Genomic DNA, 26025 nt, shown 5'->3' with positions numbered 1-26025 from the left:
GTACAGGTCAGAAAGATTGTGAATACATCACCTTAATTGTCTTTAATCTTCCTTAACACTAGAGAATACTTGTCCTCAAATGACCTCCATGTTGAATTGAATGTCATGCTGAAAACTTCAAAGTGTAATTGAAGACATATTATGCAATAAATTAAAAGTAACACTGGTATTTCTTCATGGTTCCAAGCCTGCAAGAGACCAGTTTTTCTCTGTGATCACACCCACTGATATCAGGGAAATACTTCAAGCATGTAAATGAAGACCTTTGCACTGTCTCGAAGTGTTTTCCTGACTATGAATTCATTGTTTCTATTCATGAGCAGAAACTGCTGCAAATTGAAAGGTGGAGAGTGGAGGAAAGAGTAGTACATGAGAATCAATCTTTTTTTGAAGTGTTGGTGAGTTTTTAAGTTTCAAAGCTTTGTTTTAAAAAAATTGTTTCATCTTTTTCTGGTTTGCAAAAGCCACCTCATTAGGCAGGATTGTTGATCTGAATGAGGGCTCTGCAGAGGGACATGGATAGGCTATATCAATAGGCTGACTCCAGTCTCTATAATAAGGCTAAGTGTAGGGTGCTGCACTTGGATTGTAGCAACCCCATGGTGCAATGTAGGCATGGAGAAGAGGGGCTGGAAAGTTTCTGGCCAGAAAGGAATCTGTGAGTGTGAGGCAGCAGCCATCTGAACATGAGCCAGCAGAGTTCTCAGGTGTCTAAGAAGGCATAAGAAATTGTGTGGCCAGTGTGACCAGGAAATTGGTTGCCACTATTTACGTGGCACTAGTGAGACTGCACTTCCAAGCACTCTGTTTAGTTGTTTAGGCCCCGCAGTACAAGAAGAATATTGAGTTGCTTGAGCAAGGGCAGAAAAGAGCAGTTAAACTTGTAAAGGGATTGGGAGACAAGGATTATGAGGAAGAGCTGAGGTAAATAGGGTTGGAAAAAAGAAGGATGAGAGAGACCTTATTCATTTCTATGAATACTTGTAAGTGAGAGGGTGTTGGTCTCTTTTTCCAGATAATGAGTGGTAAGATGTGAGGCAGGAATCTCGGGTTGTACCAGAGGAAGTTTAATTGTATAGTGGGAAGAATTTCTTCATGGGAACAGTGGTCAAGCATTTCAAAGGGCTGCTCAGGGCAGTGGTGAAGTCCCCCTTTGTGAATGAAAAAGGACTTAAGAGAAGTCTGGATGTGCCTTGAAGGAACATGACTTGGTGTTGGGACTTAGCAGGTCAGGTTGATGGTTGGACGTGATGATCTTGCCCAGACTATGTGATTCTATGATTCTGAGTTCACTCTTCTAACTGTACCTTTTTGATGCTAGTATGTTCAGAAGGTGTTTACATTTGCATTTATTTTAAGACATTCTTTAACCTCAGATCCTGTCAGCCTTCTCAGTTTCACATCCTGGCAAATACCTGATGGCCACATGATCTAATATCATTATACTCGGTTATTTGGAATCACAAGGTAATTTGCATAGTTCATGCCATTTGCAGTAACAGTTGAATAACTTTTTATATATCTACCTTGTATTTTCATTTCTTTTGCAAAAATAGTTTTTCTTCCCTCGCTCAGAACTCAGAATTCACTATCTCTCATTGGCATTCACTATGGTCTTTAGGGATGTCGCTGAAAAGATTTTAAAAATGAGGTTTGCACACAAGACAAATTGTTTTAAAATTCAACTAAATCATGGCAATAGAAGAAGCATTCTGCAAGAAAAATAAATAAATAAATTGATACACAAAGTGGGTTGTGTGTCCCTTGTGGAGGACTGTGCACAGATATCCACTTATCTAGGAAGGTGATTTTTATGTTTTTGAGTTACATGAGATATAGAGAGACACAAAAGCATCTTTGGAGGTTGTAAGAGACTAATATTTTATACCATTGCCTCAAAGTTTGCTGATGAACATGTCCGAACATGTCCAAGCTAGTCCTGGGCAAGGGTTGTGAAATCCTTTGTCTAAGGGACAAGCAGATGGGCATGTCCTGAGGCAACGAAAGAGATAAGCTGCAGCTCAATGGCCGCTGAACTCTCTTTTGTGTGGTAAACTGGACCGCCCCTAGGATCCTGGCTGGTGACTTTCCCTGCATTGTACAAATCCTTGCTACTTTCCTATCTTTCCTATCTCTCACCTTCCCTTCCCCATCACCCTTATTGGTAACAGTGTCCGCCTTCCCCTTCCCCATCTCCCTGGTTAATATTGGTAATAAGCTGGTCGGACCAATATTTGAACCGTTGCTTCTTAATCTCATACTGGGTATACACAGAATCTAAGAACCTCATCTCCCTCCTTTATATTGGAACGTGACATTTTTAATGGCGTAGTTGGCAGGATACCCGTCGTGAGAGTGTTGTCCTTCCAGATATAATTTGAACCCTTTTTCTGTGTGTGCCTCTTGGAGTTGTGAGGAGTGATATTTTTTATTTAAATGTGTGTACCTCTCCAAGAAGATTACTCCGAATTCTGAATCTGGTAACTTAAGTGTGAAATTTGAACCTTTTTCTGTGTGTACCTCCTGGAGTTGCAAGGAGTGATATTTTTGAAAACTTAGATATGGGCACCTCTCCAGGAAGACCGCTCCAAATTCTGAAACTTTACTGTTTTTATGTATACCTCTCGAGGACTTGCGAAATAATACGTGCATGCTTCCTCGGGAAGACCTCTCTGCATTTGGTGTTTGATAACTGAACCTTTTTTGTGTGCTCCTCTCAGCAAAAGGGAGGAGTGATTGGAAAAGTATTTACCTTTGCTTAATAGGTGTGTTGTGCCTCCCTGGGTGGGGGTGAGGTGTTAGTTGTGCTTTTGAATATCTCCTCTCTCCCTCGGTGTAGAGCTTTTCTGGGTATTGAGAAAATGTGTGACAGTGCCACAATGAGTAGTGAAGATTAATTCATAGGTTCATAGGTTCATAAGGTTGGAAAGGACCTACAAGATCATCTAGTCCAACCATCGATTATCAATTATTGAACTTTTGGAAAAGCATGGTGCTAGACCCTCGTTAACAGGGGTAGCCTGGGCACAGCAGAACTGGTATAACGTGCAGAGCGTCTCTGACCGTATTAGTGTTCTGCAAAAGAATGCTCGTACCTGAGTTGGAAAAGAGAAGGCATTTATTTGTGCGGTATTGGGCTCTGCTCTGGTTGCAGCTGTAGAATTCCATGACCAGTAGCTTAAAACAGAGAGCCAAGCTTTACAAGCATTGCATGAATCAGTTAAAGTAAGTCAGGAATTGATAAAAGCTCTGCAAAATCAAATTGTAAACCTAGAAGAGCAAGTAGAGACTAATATTTTACACCATTGCCTCAAAGTTTGCTGATGAACATGTCCGAACATGTCAAAGCAAATCCTGGGCAAGGGTTGCGGAATCCTTTGTCTAAGGGACAAGCAGATGGGCATGTCCTGGGGCAACGAAAGAGATAAGCTGCAGCTCAATGGCTGCTGAACACTCTTTTGTGTGGTACTCATCTCTGTGAGGAGATAGCCACCTCAGGAGATACTTGCCTGGCACGCTAGCATGGGATTTGAAAAATGGAGGATAAAAGAGGGATTGACTACCATGAGGTTGTTGGTGTTCTTCCATCAGAAACCTCATGAGCTGATCCCTGCTGCTGAACTCCCTCCTGGGCCTGCTGCCTGAGACATGCTGCTTTCTCCTGGACCTTGCCGCTCCTTCGAGGTGTTCTACCATCTGAACCCTCATGAGCTGATCACTGTTCGCTGCTTCTCCGGTGCTGACTGACGCTGTTCCTGGACTTTTCCCATGCTGCTTCTCCTGTGCTGACCCAGTGCCGCTTCTCCAGGACAGCTGCTTGCTGCTCAAGGCTGCCCGTCACTGCTGCTGCTCTCCCCGCTTCTGCCACCCCTGTTCTGCCTCGGACTGTCGGAGCTGCTTGCAACCGGACCGCCCCTAGGATCCTGGCTGGTGACTTTCCCTGCGTTGTACAAATCCTTGCTTCTTTCCTATCCTTCCTATAGCTCGCCTTCCCTTCCCCATCACCCTTAACAGTGTTCGTCTTCCCCATCTCCCTGGTCAATATTGGTAATAAATTGGTCGGACCAACATTTGAACTGTTGTTTCTTAATCTCATGCCGAGTATATACATAATCTAACAATCTCGTCTCCCTCCTTTATATTGGAGCGTGACAGAGGTGCCACTGTACACATTATCCACCTGTTTGGGCAAATTATTTCAAGTAGCAGAACAAGCTGAAGCTCTGATGTTTTACTCCAGAGTCTGCATATGGATTCCTGTGTAAACCTCCTGGTCTGCCCCATGTGGTGAGGGCCCAGCCCACGGCCTGGAGGGCAAATGACATCCCAGGGCAGGCTGAGGGAGCTGCGTTTGGTCAGTGTTAAGGACTTCTGACTTCTGGCAGAAGGAGGTTTGAGTGTTACCTACAGCTGCTGCTGGGAGTGTGGTGGAAGATGAAGCCTGGCTCTTCTCGCACATGCTTGGTGGTGGGAGGACGAGAGGCAGCAGGCCCACACTGCAGCATGGACAACTCCCAGCACGGCAAGAGGAAGACTCTCACCATGAGGATGCTCAGGCATGGAACTGCTGCCCAGAGGGACTGCCCACAGGGAATCCAAACTTGTCTGAGTGTAGCTGAAGGGAACACCTCTCCTCTGAAGAAAGTCTGTGAGATTTTAGCCTGGAGAAGGCTGTGGGGATACTTTATTGTAACCTTTTGATACATAGAGGGGTTTACCAGAAAGATGGAGAAAGACTTTTACTAGGGGCCTGTAGTGATGAGACAAGGGGAGGGGGTTTAAACTGAAAGAATGTAAATTTATATAGATAGATGTAAAGAAGAAATCCTTTCCCATGATGGTGATGAGGCAGTAGAACAGGCTGCCCAGAGAAGCTGTGGACACCCATCTGTGGAAGTACTCAAAGTCAGGTTGGGTGGGGCTTTAGAGCAACCTCATCCAGTGAAAGGTGTCTCTGCCCATGGTGGGGCATAGATGGTTTGAGAAGGTCTCTTCCAGCACAAAGCATTCAATGACTAGTATTCTCTGATATAGACATACTGCTGTGCAAAGGCTGTCTAGTTTGGCCTCAAATTATCTCATCAAGTCTTTGCTTGCTCTGACAATAAGCTGAAGTTTTATTTGCTTCCTTATTGTGTAGTCTGTATAGCATTTTTGAAGAATACTTGTAAACCACTTAGAACATTTCTGAAGTTGGATAGAGTCTATATTCTGCATTAATATAGGAGTTTTGGCACACAAAGTATCTTGGATATACAGAGATGAAGGTTCAGATTGGATGCTTAATCTTACTCTTACTGAAGTCCTGTGTCATCCATTAGTTGGTGACAGGTGTTGATGCATTCACACTGAGTCTTGACTTCAGTCTTTCAACACCAATGTGTTACTTATGCTGTTCTGTATGTATATTGTTCAAAGCAAATTTTCAGGTGACCCTCTTTTCCAGGCCTATCAAATCATGCTGTTGTTTGAACAATCTTCCCCTGTCTTTTCCACAGTAAGTGGAACTAATTCTTATGTCTAATTTTTGGTTCATGTCTTCTCTGAGGGTATTTCCTATTGCTCAGGATTTATAGCACGCAGAAGTCATAGTTTAAGTTGTGGCCATGCTCTTAATAATCTTCTCATAAGACTTTATTCTTTAGAAAAAGCTGAAAGGTAGAAAGACTTTTGCCTTGTATGCATAGTGCCTTTTATTGCACTAATATGAAGTGATTTGATGTGATAAACAGTAGTTTATCAAAACAAAATCTCATTAAAGTCTGTTTGCACTTTTCTCTTACTCTCTTTGTATAATAATATTGTGAAGCTTTCGGTGACCAGACAGTAACCTGTGGTAACCTGTAGTGTGCATACATTTATGGGTTATGAATAAAACCATTGTTATCACCCTTAAATGTTGGCATCAGTACTGTGCTAATAATGTTTGGATACTTCTGCTTTATCAGCAGCAATGACTGGCAAATTATCAGTTGTTTTGTACTGGGGAGCTTAAAATAGCAGCTGAAGACATTTGAGTTAAGCTTCGTGGAAAAAGACACTGCTGCATTTATTACGATACTGTTTTTGTTGTGTAAGGTTGACATGATTGTTGATTTGGCTTTTTAGACATACAGTGCAATTAAGAATAATCAGTTTTCCCACACATTCCATAAAGCCACTGAAGCCCAAATGCTAATAACCAGGCCCTGAAATTTCAAGTGACTTCCGCTGCTCCCCAGGCAGCCTGCTGTGCAGACGCATGTCTCATGGTGGCATGCAGCTATTGTGTGATCGCAGCCTTCTTGCATAGATGCGAGTCTCAAAAGAAGCTGATGGTAAATAATAAGCTGTTTCAGATTTGCTCGTATCACCAGTTTGAATATTTTTTGGAGTATGAAAAAATGGGATCTGGATATAAGTGCATGACATACACTGTGGGTTTTGCAGTCCATAACAGACATCCAGACTAGAAGTATAAAAAATATGTAGAAGTATTTGTAATTTGTGTTTAGTGGAAGTAGTAGGTGGTCATACCAATAAAAGCTATGTTATGTTGCATATGTATACAAATAGGTACAGTGTTTACACTGTAATTGGTGTGAAATGTATGTGGTTGCTTTTAGACTTCAGAGCATCAGCGAAAGCAGATCAGATTTTGGCATGTTGGGTCAGGGAATAGATCTTCCATGTAGGTGAAGGTAGTAGGGCTATACTGACAGCTTTGCTTCACGTCTGTTCCTATTAAAAAGCACGCATTCTAAAAAAAATTAAATAAGTATTTCTTACATATTGTTAGGTCAGGCTGTGTCGTGACTGTTTTAGACAGAAATCTGCATGTATAGATCTATCTAAAATGTTTATGCAATTATGTACAACTTTCTTTTTTTGCATTCTTTTTCCCTACTGTTTCTCTGCTCACTGCTTTTCTTTGTGTGAGTATGCAATATCTATATATTATGCATGCTTCTAGATTTCTACTGTCTTGGGGTTGTCAGTGGGATTTTTTTGCATGCTTGAGTCTCAATGTTTGCTGAATTTCATCTTTATTTCCTACGAATCTTAGGTCCAAGTGCTTAATTACATCTCTGAAAAATACATTCATAAACTTTATCACTGACTGATACTATTTTTCAGGAAATGAGATGTAGAGGAAGTAAACAAATGATAACCCAAATGCCACGTGCAGTTTCTTTCATTTTAGTGGACACAATTTGCCACATAGAATTCGAAAACTTTGACTGAGCCAAGTGGTTAGAGACTACTGGCATGGATGTAGTTGTCTCTGCACAATAGCTTGCAAATTGGACTGACATATTCCTGTTTGTGAAGCTGAATAAGCCACACTGATGGGAGATGTTTCTGCATTATTATTGTTTCTACACTAGGGTTTTAACCCGTGTGTTATTTTACCAAAGTGCATTGTAAGAGTTCCAGCTTTGGATCAGGTAGTGATAGGTGAGTAGAAAATCGATCTGAGAGAATAGAAAATGTGTTTTGTACTCTGCAAGAGGTACAGTGTGAGGCCTTGTCACCGTTAGTACGTGAGCTGTGCTGTCCTGTTCCACTGAAGTCAAATTAACAGCAACAGAGGTTTCACCAAGTGCTTGTGACAACTGCAGTAGTAATAAAGGAGAGGATTGGAAGAAAGAAGAATCAATTTTCATTATCCATATTTAGAAGCTGTGCAGTGGAAAAATTTTGGCTGATGCCAATTACAGATTTTCTTGGTCCCAGTGAAAATCTAAATGGAGGTGATTTAAACATAGAGCATGTCAGTAAGTCCACTGTAATGAAGTTCATATTAAAAAAGAAAAATCCTCAGTGCTAGAAAAGAAATTCTGTTTTCTGGAGGAGCTTAATCTTGGGAACACTGACAATGAGCCACATTTGTAGAACTAGAGTCTGGATGGAAATGTTAATTTAAGGAAGGCATTTGAAGATTATTTACAAACTATCACCTAAAAGTTATGCTAATATTTTATACTTTTGTCAGAGCTTATCACCTATCTTTGTTCTTCTAGGCTTTTAAGACTGAGGATGGTTACATCGTGGTGGGAGCTGGAAATGATCAGCAATTTATCACTGTATGCCAGGTAATGGTGTATGAGGTTGCCAGTACAAAAAAGTATGACAGCTTCCTTGCTGTATAGGGAAGTAATTATCAATTGTTTCTTAATTCCCATTTTATATAAAATAAATACATTCAAATCCTCTGCTCCTAGCTTGTTGTTTAGAGGACTGATGAAGTTCTGTGCTTTGCTTGTGTATTCAGAACACCTCAATTCCAAACTGAGTGGGTGCCAAACCACTTTTGAAGTCTGTGCCTCTGCACGACTGGTTTGCTAAAATATGAACCAGCTAGTAACCTTCGAGTTATGGAATAGCGAATGTCATGGAGGTCACACTGATGTCTTTTTCAGGAAAAAAACCTGACACTGCTTTCTAGTGGTAGGCACAGTTACTAACATAGTCAGCTTAGGTCATGGATGTTCATGTGCCACCTTAATAAGTAGCCTACCCTGTTGTCCTTTTGTGCACTACTATGTGCTGGTCTGTGCTCACAGAGAGTCTAGTGGACTTCTTGGAAAAGAAGTATTACAGACTGTGGGTTGATTTGGCAGTGGTGCAGATATGATGTTGAAGAGCAAAGCTTCAACAAAACTGCCGCTTTTAAAAATCTGGTATCCTACTTCTTTTGGACTGAAGAAACATGATTCCCTGGCAGTTCTTGACAAGTTTTGAATTAGTTCTGGATTTTTCATGTATTCTTTTCCTGTGGCTTTAATGCCTGGAATTGTTTTTTCCTGGGCTGTGAATACATTTTAGAAGAGGAGGAGTGATTGTAGGAAGAAAAATTTTTCTTAAATAGTGAGCAGTAATGTTCCAAAAGAAAGACCCCACTAAAATGTAGGCTATCAGGAGAGAAGTTTTTGCATATACTATTAGACAGCATTTTTTAAAAATGAGATTTCTATCTTTTTCTTGTCATTGTATAGTTTCTCTTGGGACTTAGATGTTTAGCTTAAACTAATCACACTGAATGAGTTGTCAGCCTCGGGAAATTGGGCATTATTTTCTTCCATTTGTTCACTTCAGCCATTTCACATTTCTGTGGATGTCAATGACTAAGAAATGGAATATATAATAAAAAGCTAGTGATGTTTTGATTTTCTGAAGCTAACTTAACACTTGGTGTGTTTTGGGCAACATATGGCCACATAGCTATCTGAAGAGGCCTGCTTTTTTTTGCTTTCATTACCTTTCTCAATAAGTAGCAAGGTAACCTCTTCAAAGTTTGCTCAAAGGGTTTTTTCATATACATGCCAAAACACTATAGCATCGCCATTATATTAACATGAATAATGTCGAATTACTGAATAAGTGTCTACATACCACAACTCTGTTTTATCAAGGACTGATTGTCCCCTAAAATAAATATGTCCAGAAAGTCCTAGGACATTGCTATGAATGTTTTAAGTGCTTTATCACCTGAAGAATTACACACCCAATGCTAGACATCCTACCATCCTATGTAGTTGAAAGTCTGTCTCAGTGCGTTTTAGCCTTATGGTATGAGTTAGAATGCCCCAGGAATTCAGACCATACTTTCACATCACTTTAAGGTGCAGCTCAGGGACTTACGGTGTGGCTTGCTGCTATGTATTCCCTCCTTAAGGAAGCAAGTGGTGCACCAGAAAATGTAGAATCTGAAGAGCCTGAAGTTAAGTGGGCCCTATTCTGCAGGTCACTGATTCTAGTATTTCTAGAATTTAAAGTAGGAAGTACAACACATGAAAAAATTACAATTGCTTGCATTTTGAAGAAAGTAAGAAACCAAAAAAATTAGTCCGTGTTTTAGGTAGTGGTCAGTTTTTCTATAAATCGGTTCTCTTATTTGAGTTTAAAAAGCATGTTCCTTTTCTTGCCCTTACTGAGTTCTTTTAAGTGTGGATTTTAGACTGTTAAATGCACAAAAATTGAGGAATGTGGAAGTTGGTGGAATGCTGTACAAACTGTTAGAGGTATTTTCTGTGTTAAGGCAAAGGTGATTTGGAGCTTAAAATGCAGTAGAGGGAGAGCCAAAAAAGGAAGAAGACTTTATAACAGGAAGGTCCTCAACAACCTAATGAACCTTTAGTAAATACAGAGGCCACTAATTCAAACATTGAGATTGCTGATAGAGAACTTTTTTGAGATGAGTTGGTGCTGAAAATACAGAATTTATGGAAGCCATTGCCCTGAAGACACATACTCAAGAGATATAACAGCTGTCTCAAGCTGTAAACAATTGCAAACATTCTGCTTCAACCATATCTTTTCTGACAAGCAGTTAGCAAGTAAGTAAGAAAAAAAACTGGAATAATTTCAGAATCAGTGAAAACTAACTGCAGGTTGTTTGGGGGCTTGGATGATTGCTGGAAAACTTTGTAATGCTGCTGGTTGAAATGCATTTCAAAGCGATCAAGTGTTACTAAAGCACATCCTGGCATGTGGCTGCTTCAGTCTAAATAGGAATACTGAGCAAGAATCATAAGAAAACTGATTTTCTGAAGAGTGCTAACAGTTTTGGGGGAAAATCCTAGGGCATAAATTCTGTGCATCCTAAATCTTCACTGCAAAGGAATACTATTCTGCAAGTGAGCTTGCAGGAGAAATGGAAAAGAACAGTTTTCATTCTAAGTGTTCAAAGTGAAGTAAGGAAAATAACTTTGGTGGCACAATACAGATGAACGACACATTAATAATAACTTACCAATGTGCATTTGTTGAACACACAAGTGAGAACATAATAGATACACAGCTTTATAAGAGATGGACACTAAGTTGACGCTGAAGTCAGTAACATTAATAAAAACAGTATAATCAGCAGTTGAATATGATTTTTTTTTCATATAACATCAAGTGGAACTATAATTTCTTACAGATTTCTCAGTTGCACTTAAAAACAAGTATTCACTCTCATTTTCTGTTTTTTTTTTGCATTGTTTTTCTAAAGCAGTAATTTTCAATACTAAAATAACTGTTATCAACAAGAAGTAATTTTAAAGGGGAACCAATATTAATGTTAAAAAAGAAAAAAAAATTCTACAAATTTTTCTAAAAGAGGAAAAAAATTTCTGAAGCTCAGTTATGATATGTCACAGTTTTCATCAACTAGACTGTATGAAAATAGACGGAAAAGAAAATATGTAACAAATTAAATGTTGCTTTGTGTTACCTTACAGATAAAAATGTACAGAAAAGTTATGTAATATGATCATTGTTCAGACATAGCTTTGTTGATAGGTCTGTTTTCAGACTCAGTTTTGTCACTCTGGGTGATAAACAGGTCAAGAGTGACTATCTGTATTGAATGTCTCTGAATATCTTTTGATAAATATTGAATTCACTAACAGCTATTCACTTGATACTGAAGCCATATCCTTATTTTTTCCAGCGAAGTGAGGAGTCATTAAATGAAAATGACCTTGGTCTGAACCCATACATATGTAAATATGAGTCAAGTTCAAGGGGGGTTGACATCAATCTATGTATCACTTGTATGTGGTTGTACATAGACATGTGAATTCAAGGAGTGCTTGGGCATGTTAATAAAAGAAAAATCCATTGAAGACCGATAAATACTTGACAGTCTTTTCTTTGTAAGCTTCTTTTCTGCCTTCCTCTGTAGCTGACGTTACTGCATTGTATTTTATAAAATTTGAAAAGTTCAACTTCTTCTGTTTATTTATGTTCTATATAAATACATTATTGCATGAATCAACAAATTATATACTAATTATTGGTAGTCCATACAGCTAATATGTCTCGTAAATGCTTTTACACAGAATCACAGGGGTTGGAAGGGGCCTCTGGAGATCATAGAGTCCAAACCTCCTGGTAAAGCAGGTTCCCTAGAGCAGGTTGGTGAGGAAAGTGTCCAGGCAGATTTTGAGTTATCTCTAGAGAAGGAGATTCCACAACCTTTCTGAGGAACTCGTTCCAGTGCTCTGTCACCCTCAAAAAGAAAAGTTTGAAAACTAATTCTTGACATTTTATTCCATTTATAAAATATCTCACATTACCTTTTCTTGACAGTTAAATTTTTAGTGTACCAGGTAAGAGTTAAAAATAGAAGTTATGTTTCTCCTATCTTGGAAGTTATACCACCAATTTTCTTTATCAGTTCTTTCTGAAGATATAAAGACAAACTACGTCATTTTAGTAGAAACCTTTTTTCTTTTTGACAGAATTTAGCGAAATGAAAAGAAACATTCTTAAGAAATATGGCTTTTCTTGGTCTAGCTTATGAAGTACAGACCTATTTATTTTTCCGTGAGTTATAACTCAGTGCAGGATAATCCCACAGATCAACACAACATCACAGTAATAATTTCCATGTTCTAAAATATGATCACAAGATTAAAAAGATATTGACTAAGATTTGGATCTTGTTCAGTTCTTTGCTTTTTCTGTACTTGTTGTGTAACACTGAACAGGAGTCATTGTTTTTTCTTTATTTCCAATCTAGATGAAATAGTAATGAGAAGTTGTGCTTTTTGGGAAGCTATCTCATGTTCCTAAAGAATTTCCTCAGCTTTATAAATGTCTCCTACCAACCACATTTCTTTCTTTTCTTTTCACTTAGATCCTGAATCTGCCTGAAGTCATTAAAGATTCCAGATACAAAACTAATGAACTGAGAGTCCAGAACAGAAAAGAACTTATTGACATATTGTCAACTCGGTGAGTTCACTGAAAAAGAAGAAATTATACTTAATCTGTTAATGCAAATAATCATGTATAAAGAGCCCGTATCATATGAATATTTTACTAATCTTTAAAAATACATTTATTTTTAGGAAGTATTGAGAACACTTTACTGATGTTAAGTATACTGTCTTTTACACACTGACTATCGTGGGCTACTAAAAAGCCAACCCACAGTTCTGAGTTTCCAGATATCATTTAACTTATTTTTAACAATTAGTTCTCTGACTTGAATTTTAGTGAAATAGCCACTGTGTTTTTCTTTTGTGGATCGGTGTCACTGCTGGAAATGAAATGCTTGGAGCATATGTGGCTTTGGCTGTGAGTGGAGTTTTAAAGTTTTCACTGAGAGCTGCTGTATCCAAGGGATTTTCACTGGTACTCCCTGCAATGGTTATGTACAGTGGTTCTCTGAGCCTCAAATTCTCCCTGAGCAAATCTTTTTGAAATTGAAAAGATACGTACTTGCTATTCTGTGTGAGAATCATCCTAATAAGTACTTTAGGTAAAGATAGTCTAGAGTAAAACTCAGGAACCTTTAAAGTGACAGGTTAAAATAGCATAGTTATCATCCTCATGCTGTCTGAAAAGGCCTTTCTTCCAGGTGACATTGCATTTTCAAATGATTGTGATACAACTGTTCAAAATGAGCTTTAAGTACTCATCTTCTGCATGCCTTCCTCCCAGTCTTCTTACCATTTTTAAGTACTTTGAAGGGAATGGCTATCTTTTGATGTACTTTTTATCTCTTACATTATTTATGCTTGATCTTAGTTTCAAGGTTGATTCATGTAGACTCATTAGTTGGAGTTCATTTCATTTAATATGGTGTTTTTCTGATGTACTCTGGTGTTGTTTTGTCTTCTGCAGATCAATGTGGTTAATTGTGACTTTTTATTTCTTTTTTAATGGACAATACCTTAATAAGAAACTGAAGCTCAATGAACAGTTGTTCTTTGACTGGATTGCCAGATTTCTAATTTGTTTTTATATAATGAGCTATTAGTTCATCAGATTACCTCATTGCTGTGTCAATTACTGCTTTGTGTCTTTTTTTTTGTCAGAGTTTATGCTCTGTTCTATTAGCATTATTTAGGCTGAATTTCTGTGTAATTCATATGCAAGTACAGCTGTGAATGTGTACACACTTTTTGAAGTAGATGCTTCCAGTAATATTGTGTTATGTCATGATACCATGAATTCATCTGGCTTTCATTTTTGAAACACTGACTTTAACAAACATCTTTTGATGTTCATTGAGGCTGAATGTGTTTCCATACACATTCCATGGTAACTTTGCTTTTATTCACTTAAGCACAGTTGTTTGTAAAAGTGTATGTAGTTCATTTTGGATGTTACTTTGAGTATTAAATGAATAATTTGTCAGTGCTGAAAAATGTCAGCCCTTGAGAGATGAAGGGAATTCATCAAGAGGAAATTCATTGAGAGATGAAGGGAAATGACAAAACACTAATGGCATAATTTCACTGAAAATATCTTAGTTAAATCATTGATTGCTTGAATTGCGGCTTCCAGAACATTGAAAATATAAATCTAAGGTACCTTAGTTAGAAAGAAACACCTGCAGGACCTCCCATTCACTCACTATATCTAAACTACTCTCCACCTTATGTGAAATTTATGGCAACCATAGCTGGAACAGCTTAAAAGAGTTGTGATTGTCATAATAGCATATTCTACTACAATCACTTCTGTTGAAATGAACCTTCCCTAGTGATAGAAAGTGAAAAGGAACATGAAAATCTTCTGAGGATTTAGGTCGTTCATCTGCATCTCATTTTGATGCTGTGCCAGGTAGGTTGCCTCCAAGCAGAGGCAAAGTAGATTTTTCCAGTGTTGTAATGGTGAAGTGAGCCACTTTGTTTGGTCAGAGAGGCTGAGCAATAAAAAGCGTGTAAATTTTGTGTGTATGTATGAGAATCTGGTGAATTACATGACAGATACCTGCTGCTCTGCTGTTGCTTGCCTGTGTCATTGCTGCTACACAGTGGACGTATGCTTGCTTAGTTTCTAAGCTTTTGAGCTGAGATCCCACCAGAGCCTAGACTGAGCTTCTACTGACTATAATAACCTGTCTCCTTCTTTCTCTCTGTTTCCCGAGTTATGAGTTACCTATTTGTCTCCTTTTATTTTTCATTCTCAAATTGTCTAACTGCAATTCATGTCTACCTCTGGAGTGCTTAGTAAGTGCAGGAACAAGGATCCTTAACATCCTTCTCTTAAGGAAAAGGATTTTCCAGGTTTTATTTAGGAGATGTTCAGACCTACTCAAAGGGTCAGGAAGTCCCAGAAGTCCTGAGTGTTTAATTCTCTGCATGTGTAGAGTTGAAATTTTTAAGAACATCTGAAGTCTAAATACCGAGGAGACAGTTGATGCCTTTCTTGTGCTAGGGTAAATGTTAAGCAATTGAGATCCTTTAGCCACAGTTTGATTCTGGAAGTGTGCACAAAGGAAACATTGGTACAATTGGTTAATGTTAAGGAATGCTATTTTTTAAAAGGAAGCTGTATCTTGGGAATTCTTGACTCAAATGACCTATAATTTAGATTCTACTCACCACCTGCAGTAACCACGCCAGATTTTAAGGCAATTAGATAAGCATGGGGATTATATAGCACTTAGAAAAAAATGACCTTTAAATAGCAGTGTTTTCAGAAAGGTTTGGAATGCCCTATTCATCACGGTCAGATGTCCTGAGCTGAGTGTGAATTCAAGGTGGAGGTGAATATTGTTTGAGACATAAATGTAGCTTGAAACAACAGCTCTGAGAGGTGTGAATTGCTCCATTCATTTCAGAAGGAATTCTCTCATCCTTTCTGTCCCCTGAGAGATCTGAAGACGGGGGCACATCTGTCCTCAGCTCTTCACCCATATATTGCTTGCTGCCTGTTTCCAGAATCTCAGCTCCCTCCTCAGAGAACATGTGAAAGATAAGAAGGGGGGAGCAGGTAGAGGAGATAAATTCATACATCCATAAAGACAGTCAGACCTCAATAAAAGGGATCGCTAGGTTGACCTCTCTGGAATGATAAGCATATTCTGAAAGATCCAGCTCTCACATTGAGTAAGAAGAGGGGTTACAGAAACCAGACCTAGAAGTCTTGAGCGGGGAAGTGTTTCCATTTCTCATCTCATGTGGGGGAGTACAGTGCTGCAAACCCAATGGGTCATAGGATATTCACGTGGAAGAAGGATATAGGCCTATGGGGTATTTTGTACTTGTTTTGCTACTGTAATTTCTGCTGTTATTCCTTTCTCATCTAGGCTCCCCTTTCCTGCTGTGCTCTTTTTTCCTGTCCTTATCTTCTTTTTCCACTTCCCCAGAGCTCCCCTACCTGAGCTCTTTAGCTCTTTCACCTCTTTCTCCTTCCACTGCCCTTGTTTGCATGTCTACATTTGCTTTACAAAAATTAAAAATAAAAAGTGTTTCAGTGCCTTGTGCATCTTCCTCTTTATTTAGGTGAAGTTTTCCCTAGATGGCAACAGAGCAGAACTCTGTTGTAAGCAAATTGCCTCTGAAAGTAACTCTTTCTTGGATGTGCACCAAGAGTCAAATTTAAGTGACCCTACCTGGGTGGAGGTTAGATTCAATGGCTACTGCAGTCCCCTGAGACTCCCTGCTCATGTGAGAAGTGACAGACTACAGAGTGTTTTGGTTTTTATGTTTCCAGTGGAAACCTCTGGTTTGTGAGTTAGATGTACTTCCATCCATGAGAACCAAATTTTAATTATGACTCCCATCCCCCTTCCCCCTATTTTTCCTCCGCTTACACCTTTGTTTCCTCTGGAAATGAACAGTACCAGACAAAACATGGATTATTTCATGTACATAAATGGAAACATAGATAAACATGCTGTGACATACATGCGTAGTGTATGCATGTAATTTGAGATGCATCCGTGCAAAAGATGGTGTAATACTAGTTTTAAGAGAAGCTGTTTTAGTGAAAGGAGCTTTATCTGTTGATCTCCTTAGAATTACTCTGGAATATGAACAGTAATCCTAAACCTCTGTAATACAGACACATTTTAAGACAGTGCAGCTAAAGGTGTACCACCAAGTACTTTGGGAAATTAACCTGTAAACGGAACTGATTGTGTGAGTTTCTAGGAGTGCTGGGGGAAGGGAAATAGCAGGCATTCTCTCAGCCTTTAAAGTAGTGCAGCTAGTATAATGAAGAACACATAAATTCATCGTGATTAGCACTCTTGCAGATAAAGCTAAATGAATCCATACTATCTAGAGAGCTAAGTTATTGTAGACTTAAAATCAGAAGTGTTAGGGCTGGAAACGATTCTCAGTGGAACTTCTATTCCTAGCACTTACATTTTAAAGCCCTTATTCTTAACTCTGTACCACAGCTGCACATTGTGTATATAAGTGTGAGGGGGAAAGGAATTAGCAGGAAGGAAGCACAGAGGAATCTGATCCCCAGTTAATGAGATCTTTGCTAAATTGTTTCCACCTCATAGCAGGCACCTGAGAGGAAAGTGTATTTGTAAAATGTTTAATTTGCTTGAGGAGTAGCACTGTTAAACTCACATTTGATGGGACACACCTGATCTCTGGAAACCACCTTTCTTATCTGCAGTCCTTTTAAGCCTGAAGCCCTGCAGGCTGAAGCTACTGTTGGTAACATTACAGGAATGGGCATCTGAGTGCCTGCCTCTTCACCAAGGTTCCTGAGGTTGGAAAGATGGTTGAGCTCAATGAGAACAGCTGGTGAGGTTTGCTTTTCTCAGTCATTTGCTTCACCTTTGGTGTGTAGATGGCTGAGCTGTATGGGAAGCAGCTGTGAAGCTGAAGTGATTTGTCTTAAAATTATTTGTTTGAAATTATCGTTAGTTTCACATCAACTTTTGTGATTTGGGCTATAAAAGAGATCCTGAATGTCTCAAACTTTTCAATTTCAGACTGGATAAGTTAATGAATGTTTTCTCTATTCTTGTTTTTCTGACTATTTAGTAAGCCTTTAAGCATTTTTTAATGTGAAGTTTGAGATCCTTTCTGTATATAAATCTTATAAATTTGGTTTTTTTTTTTTTTTTCCTGCTAGCATATATTATTACCTACAAGGCTGCTGGAATCTTGGGAGATCTTTTCATTGATTTTTTTTTTTTTTTGAATGAATCTGTTAATGTGACCCTTACTGGGTCTTTTCTTCCCCAGAAGTTAGAAGAATAGCAACAAAATCTATATTACTTTCTATTAGTCTCATTATGCTGTTAGTGATAATTGATTACCAGTTGATTTCCATTTCCTTTGTTGTAACTGTAGAAGTTGCAGTTTACTTCCTTGAGAAAAGGAGAGGAAGGCTTGAGAAAAAGAGTTAATATCTCACATGCATTGTTTAACATCTTCTGAATAACAATGGAACAAATTCTGGAACATTCTGGGTTTTGCTAGTCAGGGATCAGGAGAAATACATTTTACACTATGCACGTATGCAAAACATAAGGAAGGAATGTGAATATACATTCATCTATGGCACAAATTCTGCACCTAAGGATGGAGATTAATACTTCTATGGACTAGTAATGTTTCAAGTATGCAGAAGTTTAATACAAGTTTCAAAGTGGATTTTTGGTATGTACCTGTATCTAGACCATTTTTGGGGCTGTCACATAGCATATTCACTGTGCAGACGTGCATCTGTAGATGCATGACATCTTTTAAAGTATTTGATTGTAATGACACACCTTGCTGATAGATATATCATGTTGTCCCCAAAGATGTTAAGTGTCTCTCGTAGTTTGCCGAGTGATTTTTTTTATTTTTATTTTTTGTTTTTAGTAACTGAGAAGTGACTAATTAGACACTGGCATGGAGATGCTTACGAAGTACTGAATAGCAATTTTGAAGACTCTATCTGTATAATTACGTGAAGGGTTAATGATCTATTTGAGTTTTCAGTAGACTTTTTTTGACTTTTATTTTGTGTAGTATCTTCCAGAGATGCTAATGTAATAAACTATACAAGCTATGTCAGTTGCTCTGAAAGTAATACCTCCTGCTATTTCCATGGAAAGCTACAACAGATACAAAGAGCAAATTGGTAGAACAAATTCTCAGCTAAAAACTACTACTTTTCTATGCTTTTCTATGTAGTCACCACCATAACTATACATTTTTTTTTCTGTGCTTATAAAAGTCTGCACCAGTAGAGGTGACCCATTGTTTCTGGCTGCTATGATGGTGCCATAGCTAGGAAAATGTTGCTCATGCAGTACATCTTTCATCAGTCTGAAGAAATGGAAATCAGAGTGTGCTAAATTGAGACTATATGGTGAATGTGATGGGACAGCCCAGCTAAGATTGGCAACGTGCTCCATGGTCTTTAAACTGGTATGGTGCCTAGTGTTATTATGTTGCAAGGGAAAGGTTGTCTTCTTCCCTCTGACTCTGGAAGTTAGTCTTCGGCTTAGTCAGTGTTGTGGTGTAGCAGTCAGAGTTGATGATCTGTCTGGTTTCCAGGAAATGCAGAAGGATCATCGTTTTCCTACACCAGAAGACATGGCACACTGCATCACTTTACCTGCTGAGGGTGGCAGCTTGTAATTTTTCTTTGACCAACCAAAAGTAAAAACTGTCACAGAATCCTAGGTGGTGCTGTTATCTCTCCATTTGGTTTGAATTGTTCTAAATTAATTACCATAAGCTGCCTATGAAAAAAAAAGAACTCAAACACGATATTTTGCTTCAGTAGTTATTCTAAACTCAATTTGTATGGAATTGGATGGCTTTATCCATTAGGGAAGTGTGAGAGAATGCACTTCCACGTAGGATATAGCAACAACTGTGTTTCCTTGATGACCCAAAAAATGGGGTATATATAAGGAGTGTACACAAAGTGGATTCATTCATGCTTTATTTCATTGAAAGCCATAAAACATAATCAAAAAAGAATTCAGGAACAGAATGACCTTTCTGATATAACATGTAAGACCTACTATGACAGCTCACAGATGACTGCTGGCACATGTTTGACAAGAGCTGATGCACAGCAGATGAGTTTGCCATCTTAGATGTGATGACCACCAGTAAATTAATAGCTTAGACATCATAGTTGTTTTGTGGAGCACAGTAAAGACTAAGAAAGTTTTTATAACATACTGTAAACACAGTTTGTATTTATAAACACAGTTTATATTTAAAGGAATGTTACTAATGCAGATTAAAATGAAATCAAATTTTGGTGCAGTAGAAGCAGGTTTTAAAGACTAACAGAAATTGAAGTGTTTTCATAATGATATCCAAAGTTATGAGTTATGTCACTTTCAGACACCTCAGACTGAAAACTTGCACAGTACAGTGCTGGAAATCTTGTTTGCTTTATTTTTTATAATCTGAAGATCACGTTGCTTCAAGATTATTGAATTGTACAGCAAAAGTGTCTTAGGACTTCCACTAGCAAATATTGGAAAGGAGAAGGGAGTTTAGGTCTTGTTTTTCAAGAAACAACTATGATTGTAGTTTGTGAAGGAAATAAGTCTTTTTTTTTTTTTTTTAGTTTTAAATGTTGGACTTCTGGAGGTTATTCCTTGTATGGCACTGTAATGGCTTTTGAATTAGCTTACTGAGTGCATATTTTAGAGTTCTTTTCTTGATGGTGCCTGCTGAATTTAAGAATGTAGAAGAAAAGGTATTCAGTAGGATTTCTTCCTGTGAAGGATCATTTCCGTTAGTTTAGTCTGTGACATGTTTTCTGTTCTTGTAGCATTTTAAAGCCTGAAATATCCTTAATGTTAACTTGCAGAATTTGGTTCCTCATTTTTGTAATGCAACTTCAGTGGCTTCCCAAGTACTGTGTAGAGTCCTACCTAAAATCAAATAGAACATAATGAGGAACCACTTTTTGCTATCACTGAAGAAAAGCTTAGTACAGGCTTTACAGTAAAGATTCCAGCAATTGGTTTGTTCTCCCTTGGATTACATATCCTTTTTTTTTTTTTCCCTACTCTTTTCAAAGTGAGGATTAATTCAATTATCATTCAACAGTTGAACTATTTTGAACTTCTGAAATACTAGTAATAATTGTGCATAGTTGACCTACAGATTTTAAATGATTATTCAAATGAATCATATATGTTGTTTAAATACCATTTTTATGATTGTATTTTTATCAAAGCATTTTAGAGGAAGAAGGGAGTCATCTGGAAATAAAGCTGTAATTTTGGAGTGTGAATCACCTGTTTGAGCTCTCCTGCAGCCACTTGGTATCACTGAGGTTCTATAAAGATGGACTATTTTTTAGCTTTGTATGTGTTTCCAGCAGTGATTTTATATATATACTTAAGTGTGTTTTTTCTCACTGAAAGACAGCAGATGACATTCTCTAAACTAAAAGATTTAGAAGGCAAGTAGGAAAATACAGAAGGCAGTGTCAAACCATGTAGTGTTTTAAAACAAGCAAGAAGATAAAAAATTTATCCAGTTTTCACAAATTCCTGCTTATAGATATTTCTGTTTTCAGGAGAGAATTTCAGTCTTTTACTTCTCTTGGAAGTTTAAGTTGTCAGTACTTGATATTTTGTAGTACTGAAATGCTATCGGTAGATACTTAGTAACCTAAACTTCATGCAGTGTGTATTTTTTGTCCATGTCTTTTATCAGATGTTGGAGCAATGTTTCCCGTGCTACTGAAGAACAGATATTTCAAGATGTAGAACAAGTGAATGAACAAAATAATTACACACTGTTGCTTTCAGTCTCTATGTAATAGTCCTTCATTGGCAGTGCATGTGTTTTGTTTTTTAAACAGTTTGCTTAACAGCATGCTCTCAACAGCCTCTTTTTTTTTTTCTCCCTCAAACAAAGGAATCTTTTCTATGTAAGGTTTAATTCAAAGGTTTTAATTTCAAATGAAAATGGTGTGTATCTTTGCTAGTGTGATGGAATGTGATATTTTACATTTTTTATTGAATTTAAAGATGTAAGGAATTCTCTCCAACTACCAATAATATAAAATAATAGGTAAGACAATTGTTAGGCTGTTTTTTACCATGCTGTGGTAAATTGGTTATCTGTTACACAGTGAAGGAGAACCTAAGCAGAAGCTAAAATTTCAGAATTTTATACACCTCTTGGGAGTCTTACAAAACAAGCACTTCAGTGTACATTCTAGTCACTCATAGTAATGAAGAGTGTATATCTTCAACTATTCATTTTTACATTACACCATTACTGCATGCTGATTATGCAGATAATAGACAATTCAGCTGAAAATAATTAATTTGCAGAATATCCTTTAATCCCAAACTGTTTTTTTTAAATGAGAGTTCTATAACCCTTTTTTTACTGAAAAATGAAGACCATTACATTACATTTTCTTGAGGAGTAATACTTCATTATCTTTACAATACACTTTGCACACATACTCTATTCTGATTTTCTGTGTTATTACTTCCTCAGTTTCTACCACCACTGTTACTTATCTTCACACCTACTAAGAAGGAGAAAAATTTCAATTTCTGAGAAAGTGCAGTAGAAAATGTTGGTGTTTCCTATTCAGAGTGAAAATTGTGTTGGATATTGGGATTAATTTCCACAAATCATGGAGAAGTCACTCCTGCACAGAAAGACGTTACCAGTAAAGCTTGGATCCATGAATGCCTATGTTATGTATTAAATAAAGCTAACTCATTGACATCAGTACTTTTTTTCTTTATTCTGAGCACCATAAGTATCTGAGTAGTCTTCAGCTTATCTCTGTACGTATCTAAAAAGATAATTTGTAAATTTTCTTTGTAATGATTTAAATTTTTTTGTGTGTGGGAGGAGCTTGGTCTTCGTTAACTTTGACCTATTTCTGTTAGAAACTTTAAAGTTGTTTTTGCATAAGAGTATGCTAGATATATAGCTGGAGGCTACTGATGTTCAGAGAACACTTGGGAAACTCTAAAATGATAAGCAGCGGAATGCTATTAATTTAAGAAATCAAGATTTTTACTAATTTCATTTCTGTTGGGCCTTTAAACTACACACCATTTCTTTTTGAGTTTGTAGCTATAATGACAGAGATATTTCCTTTCTAATAACATAGCCTACCTCTGCGTCATTTAAATTCATTTTTCCAATTAATTTCATTTGCTTCAGAATTCCAGAAAGCTACAGAAAATACCATCACTCAGTAAAGGGTAGTGCTTCAAGGGTGTCTTTTATTCATATATGTAACCTTGCCAAGAAAATGTGAAAAGAAAAACTATCTAGCAAAAGAGGAGAAATGCAGTAGAATAGTGCTACCAGTCTGGAAAATGAATGCTTAAGAAAAATAAGCTAAGCTTTTTGTATATGACAAGGACAAGAAGCTCTCAATTCACCAGCATAGCCACAGTGTATATTTGCTGAGCTAGATATCCTTAGGATAGATTATACAATCATAAGGTAAATAAACATGTAGTCAATGTTGTTATCTGACCAAAAATGTGGCTGTAAGTCCTGACATATGTTTTGGATGTAAATGACGGAAAAACACTGTGGTGCTTTCAATCAGCTTTTATTGAACAGTGTTGCATGTTAAACTCATACCCACATTATAACTTTTTTTTGTTGTTAAATATGTACATAAAAGAAAACAAATGTGAAGCACATTACTGTAATTAAGGACTGGAGGAAACCCACTGATCCTTATTTGAAATTGCTGATAAATTTAGCTTTACATCATTGGTGGATTTTCTTCAGATGAGTAGATAGAAATAGAAGTCAGTTCAGCAAAGTTCTTTCCCCCATGGCTTGGATTTGCATTTCTGAGGAACACATGTAGTACATTTACATCATGATATTGACTGAGAGGAAATCAGTGGGGAAGAGTATGGTAGCAGAGGGGGGTGGGGGGCAGATTCTATACCTTTTTCACAATCACTGAGTTGAATCCACATGCTTTGTATTTTTTCATAGGTTTTCAGAAAAAACAACAATGAAGTGGTTGCAGCTCTTTGAAGGTAGTGGAGTTCCATATGGTCCGATCAACAATATGCAGCAGGTCTTCTCGGAGCCTCAGGTTGGTTTTCACCAAGTCTTTTCTGTGCATTATTATACATGTTTTAAAAATTGAGTAATGATCGCTTTTCCTGTCACTCAGACCTTATTTCAGCTATTTTAAAATGAGATTTGAGAGTTTCATTGGGTCTTGAGTTTAAGGCCAATAATAAGTTGTAATAAGAAATATATAGAGATTCCTAAATTATTTACTTGCTTGGGAACACAGATGTTGCTATGATGTTTTAAACCACAAATATCCCATTTCCTGAATGGCATTTCAAAAATGACTGGTAAAGGAAGGAAAGGAACTGTAATGTCTATTTGACAGAATGTGATTACTATATATTTTCTCTTTTCTCCACGTTTACTCTGAATATATTCAAAAGTACATTTCTTGTTGTCCACAATCATTCAGTTTCGTGTTCCGAATAGAGTATTTAGATTTATAGTTTTTAGAGGGAAAAAAAAATCAAGCGCAAAACTCTAAATGACATTTTTGCTTTCCAGCTTAGGTAGAGTTAGGTTATCTCACATAGACACTGATACCTCCCATTCTGTTGATTTAAAGGGCCTCACAAACTGTCTTGAATAGTGTAACAGCTCCAGCTTTTCTATTGTGATTAATCTTCTTAAAGTTAACTTCTAACAACGGAGGTAACAAGAAATGATTCTCTGTCGGAGAGGAGGGGAAACTAAACATTTGTGTCACTGTCTGTTGTCAAGAAGTTTGTCAGGAGTGTGAATAAAATTGTAGTCTTTTGGAACAACCAGGGTAAGTGAAAGAATGTTAATTACATGCATTTATTATAAATATGTTTACTGTTAGAAGTATAAGACAACATTTATAAGGCTATCATGAGGACAGAAGTTTCTTTCTCAGATAAAAGCACTCCTTTACCTTAAAATGATTTAGTACCATGCTGCAAAGTAAGCATGGGCCAAATTTTTCACTTCCGAACTTCCACAGGGGTTAAAATTCAGCTTTGAAGAATATACAGCTTGAGTCTTTATTTTGGTCAGAACATGGCTGTCTTGGCTTTGTTTGGAGCACCATTGGAAAAAATAGTCTGTGGGGAGTTTTTGGTGAAGCATCACACTTTAAAAAGTTGGTTCCACTATCAAACTGCTTTTTAAAAGACAGTATGTTGTGGAATGGCAATCTCCAAAACTGAACAAAGATTGGCTTGTTTACCCTGTTCTACTTAGAGTTCATCTAAATACTAAATAACCTGATAGAGTTAGCCTCTCCATGGAATGTATTACATTGCTTTGCAATAAAGGCAGGTTTTTCAAGACATGCTCCCATAAAAGGGCATAATGTATTGCATTGCATGTATGGTGGGTTTGTTTGGTTGGTTTTTATTCCATATAAAACTTCTTGAAGATGTTGTCATTTCTGGACCATTCTCCGAAATAAATGTCACTCAGTCACCATGTTCCTATCGCTATTGAAAATGAAATAACAGTATATGTGTTAATGTTGCATGTTATACTTGTATTTCATTTCTGGTGCTGCCTACTTCCTAAAGCATTTTCTGCTGTTGTTCTGTTCTGGTGAAGGCTGAAAAAAAAAAAAAATCTACCCACTTATTTACTTTTATTTCTGCAAATAGGAAACTTGTTGACATTGTAAGGTATCTTATATAGTCATATAAAGTATCTTTTTATAAGTTAAGTCCCCAATTCATCATTACTTTTTGGAGAGGCCATTCTGGGACAGCAGTTTTTGCTGTTGTACTTTGTTGCGTGTGCCTCCACTTGTTCATCCTTCTGCTGTTGTATAGACAGCACACAGCTGGAATAAACACATGCTTACATACAGCTTTGTTCTCTTATAACCTAGTCTGCAATTTTGGGTTCTGAAGCTTCATAGTGCACTGGGACAGTGTCTACGTCTAAGTAGAAGTCTATTTCAGCACCTAAGAATGTGGAATCCAGGTGTCCACTGCACTGTAAAGACCTGGCTATAGATGAAGAGAAACAGCTCTCACCAATGAGAACATGTTGTAATAGCAAGCAGGACTTTTATCATGTATAAAACTCAACCCAGTTAAGTATGAGAATGTAGTCATTCTCTATAATGATACATTATAATGTTTTTGCTTGGTTTGCTTATGCGTGTTTTCCCTAGTCTCAGTTTAGATCAGATAATACATTTCTAGGAAAGCTGTCACTTTGCTTGTGATTAAAAGCCTTAAAAATATTGTCTAATAACAAAGGTTAACTTGTACCAAGCCTGGTGATACTTTAGTACAGGTGAACATTATTTCTGATAGATGGTGCTTAGATA

General features: G+C 37.5%; 1 protein-coding gene across 1 annotated transcript in view; it reads left to right on the top strand.

Annotated features, from left to right (window-relative positions):
- The window catches only part of SUGCT (succinyl-CoA:glutarate-CoA transferase), a 324796-nt gene that overhangs the window by 111981 nt on the left and 186790 nt on the right, over window positions 1–26025 (top strand). Inside the window, exons 10-12 of the mRNA XM_065752744.1 lie at window positions 8004–8075; window positions 12611–12708; window positions 23652–23754. Coding sequence (XP_065608816.1) covers window positions 8004–8075; window positions 12611–12708; window positions 23652–23754 — 273 coding nt within the window. The remainder of the gene's footprint in view (window positions 1–8003; window positions 8076–12610; window positions 12709–23651; window positions 23755–26025) is intronic.

This window comes from Cyrtonyx montezumae, unplaced genomic scaffold, assembly GCF_038088225.1.
Source record: "Cyrtonyx montezumae isolate F1298 unplaced genomic scaffold, pur_monq_1.0 scaffold_8, whole genome shotgun sequence".
Lineage (NCBI taxonomy): Eukaryota > Metazoa > Chordata > Aves > Galliformes > Odontophoridae > Cyrtonyx > Cyrtonyx montezumae.
This window is presented reverse-complemented; position numbering and strand designations above follow the sequence as displayed.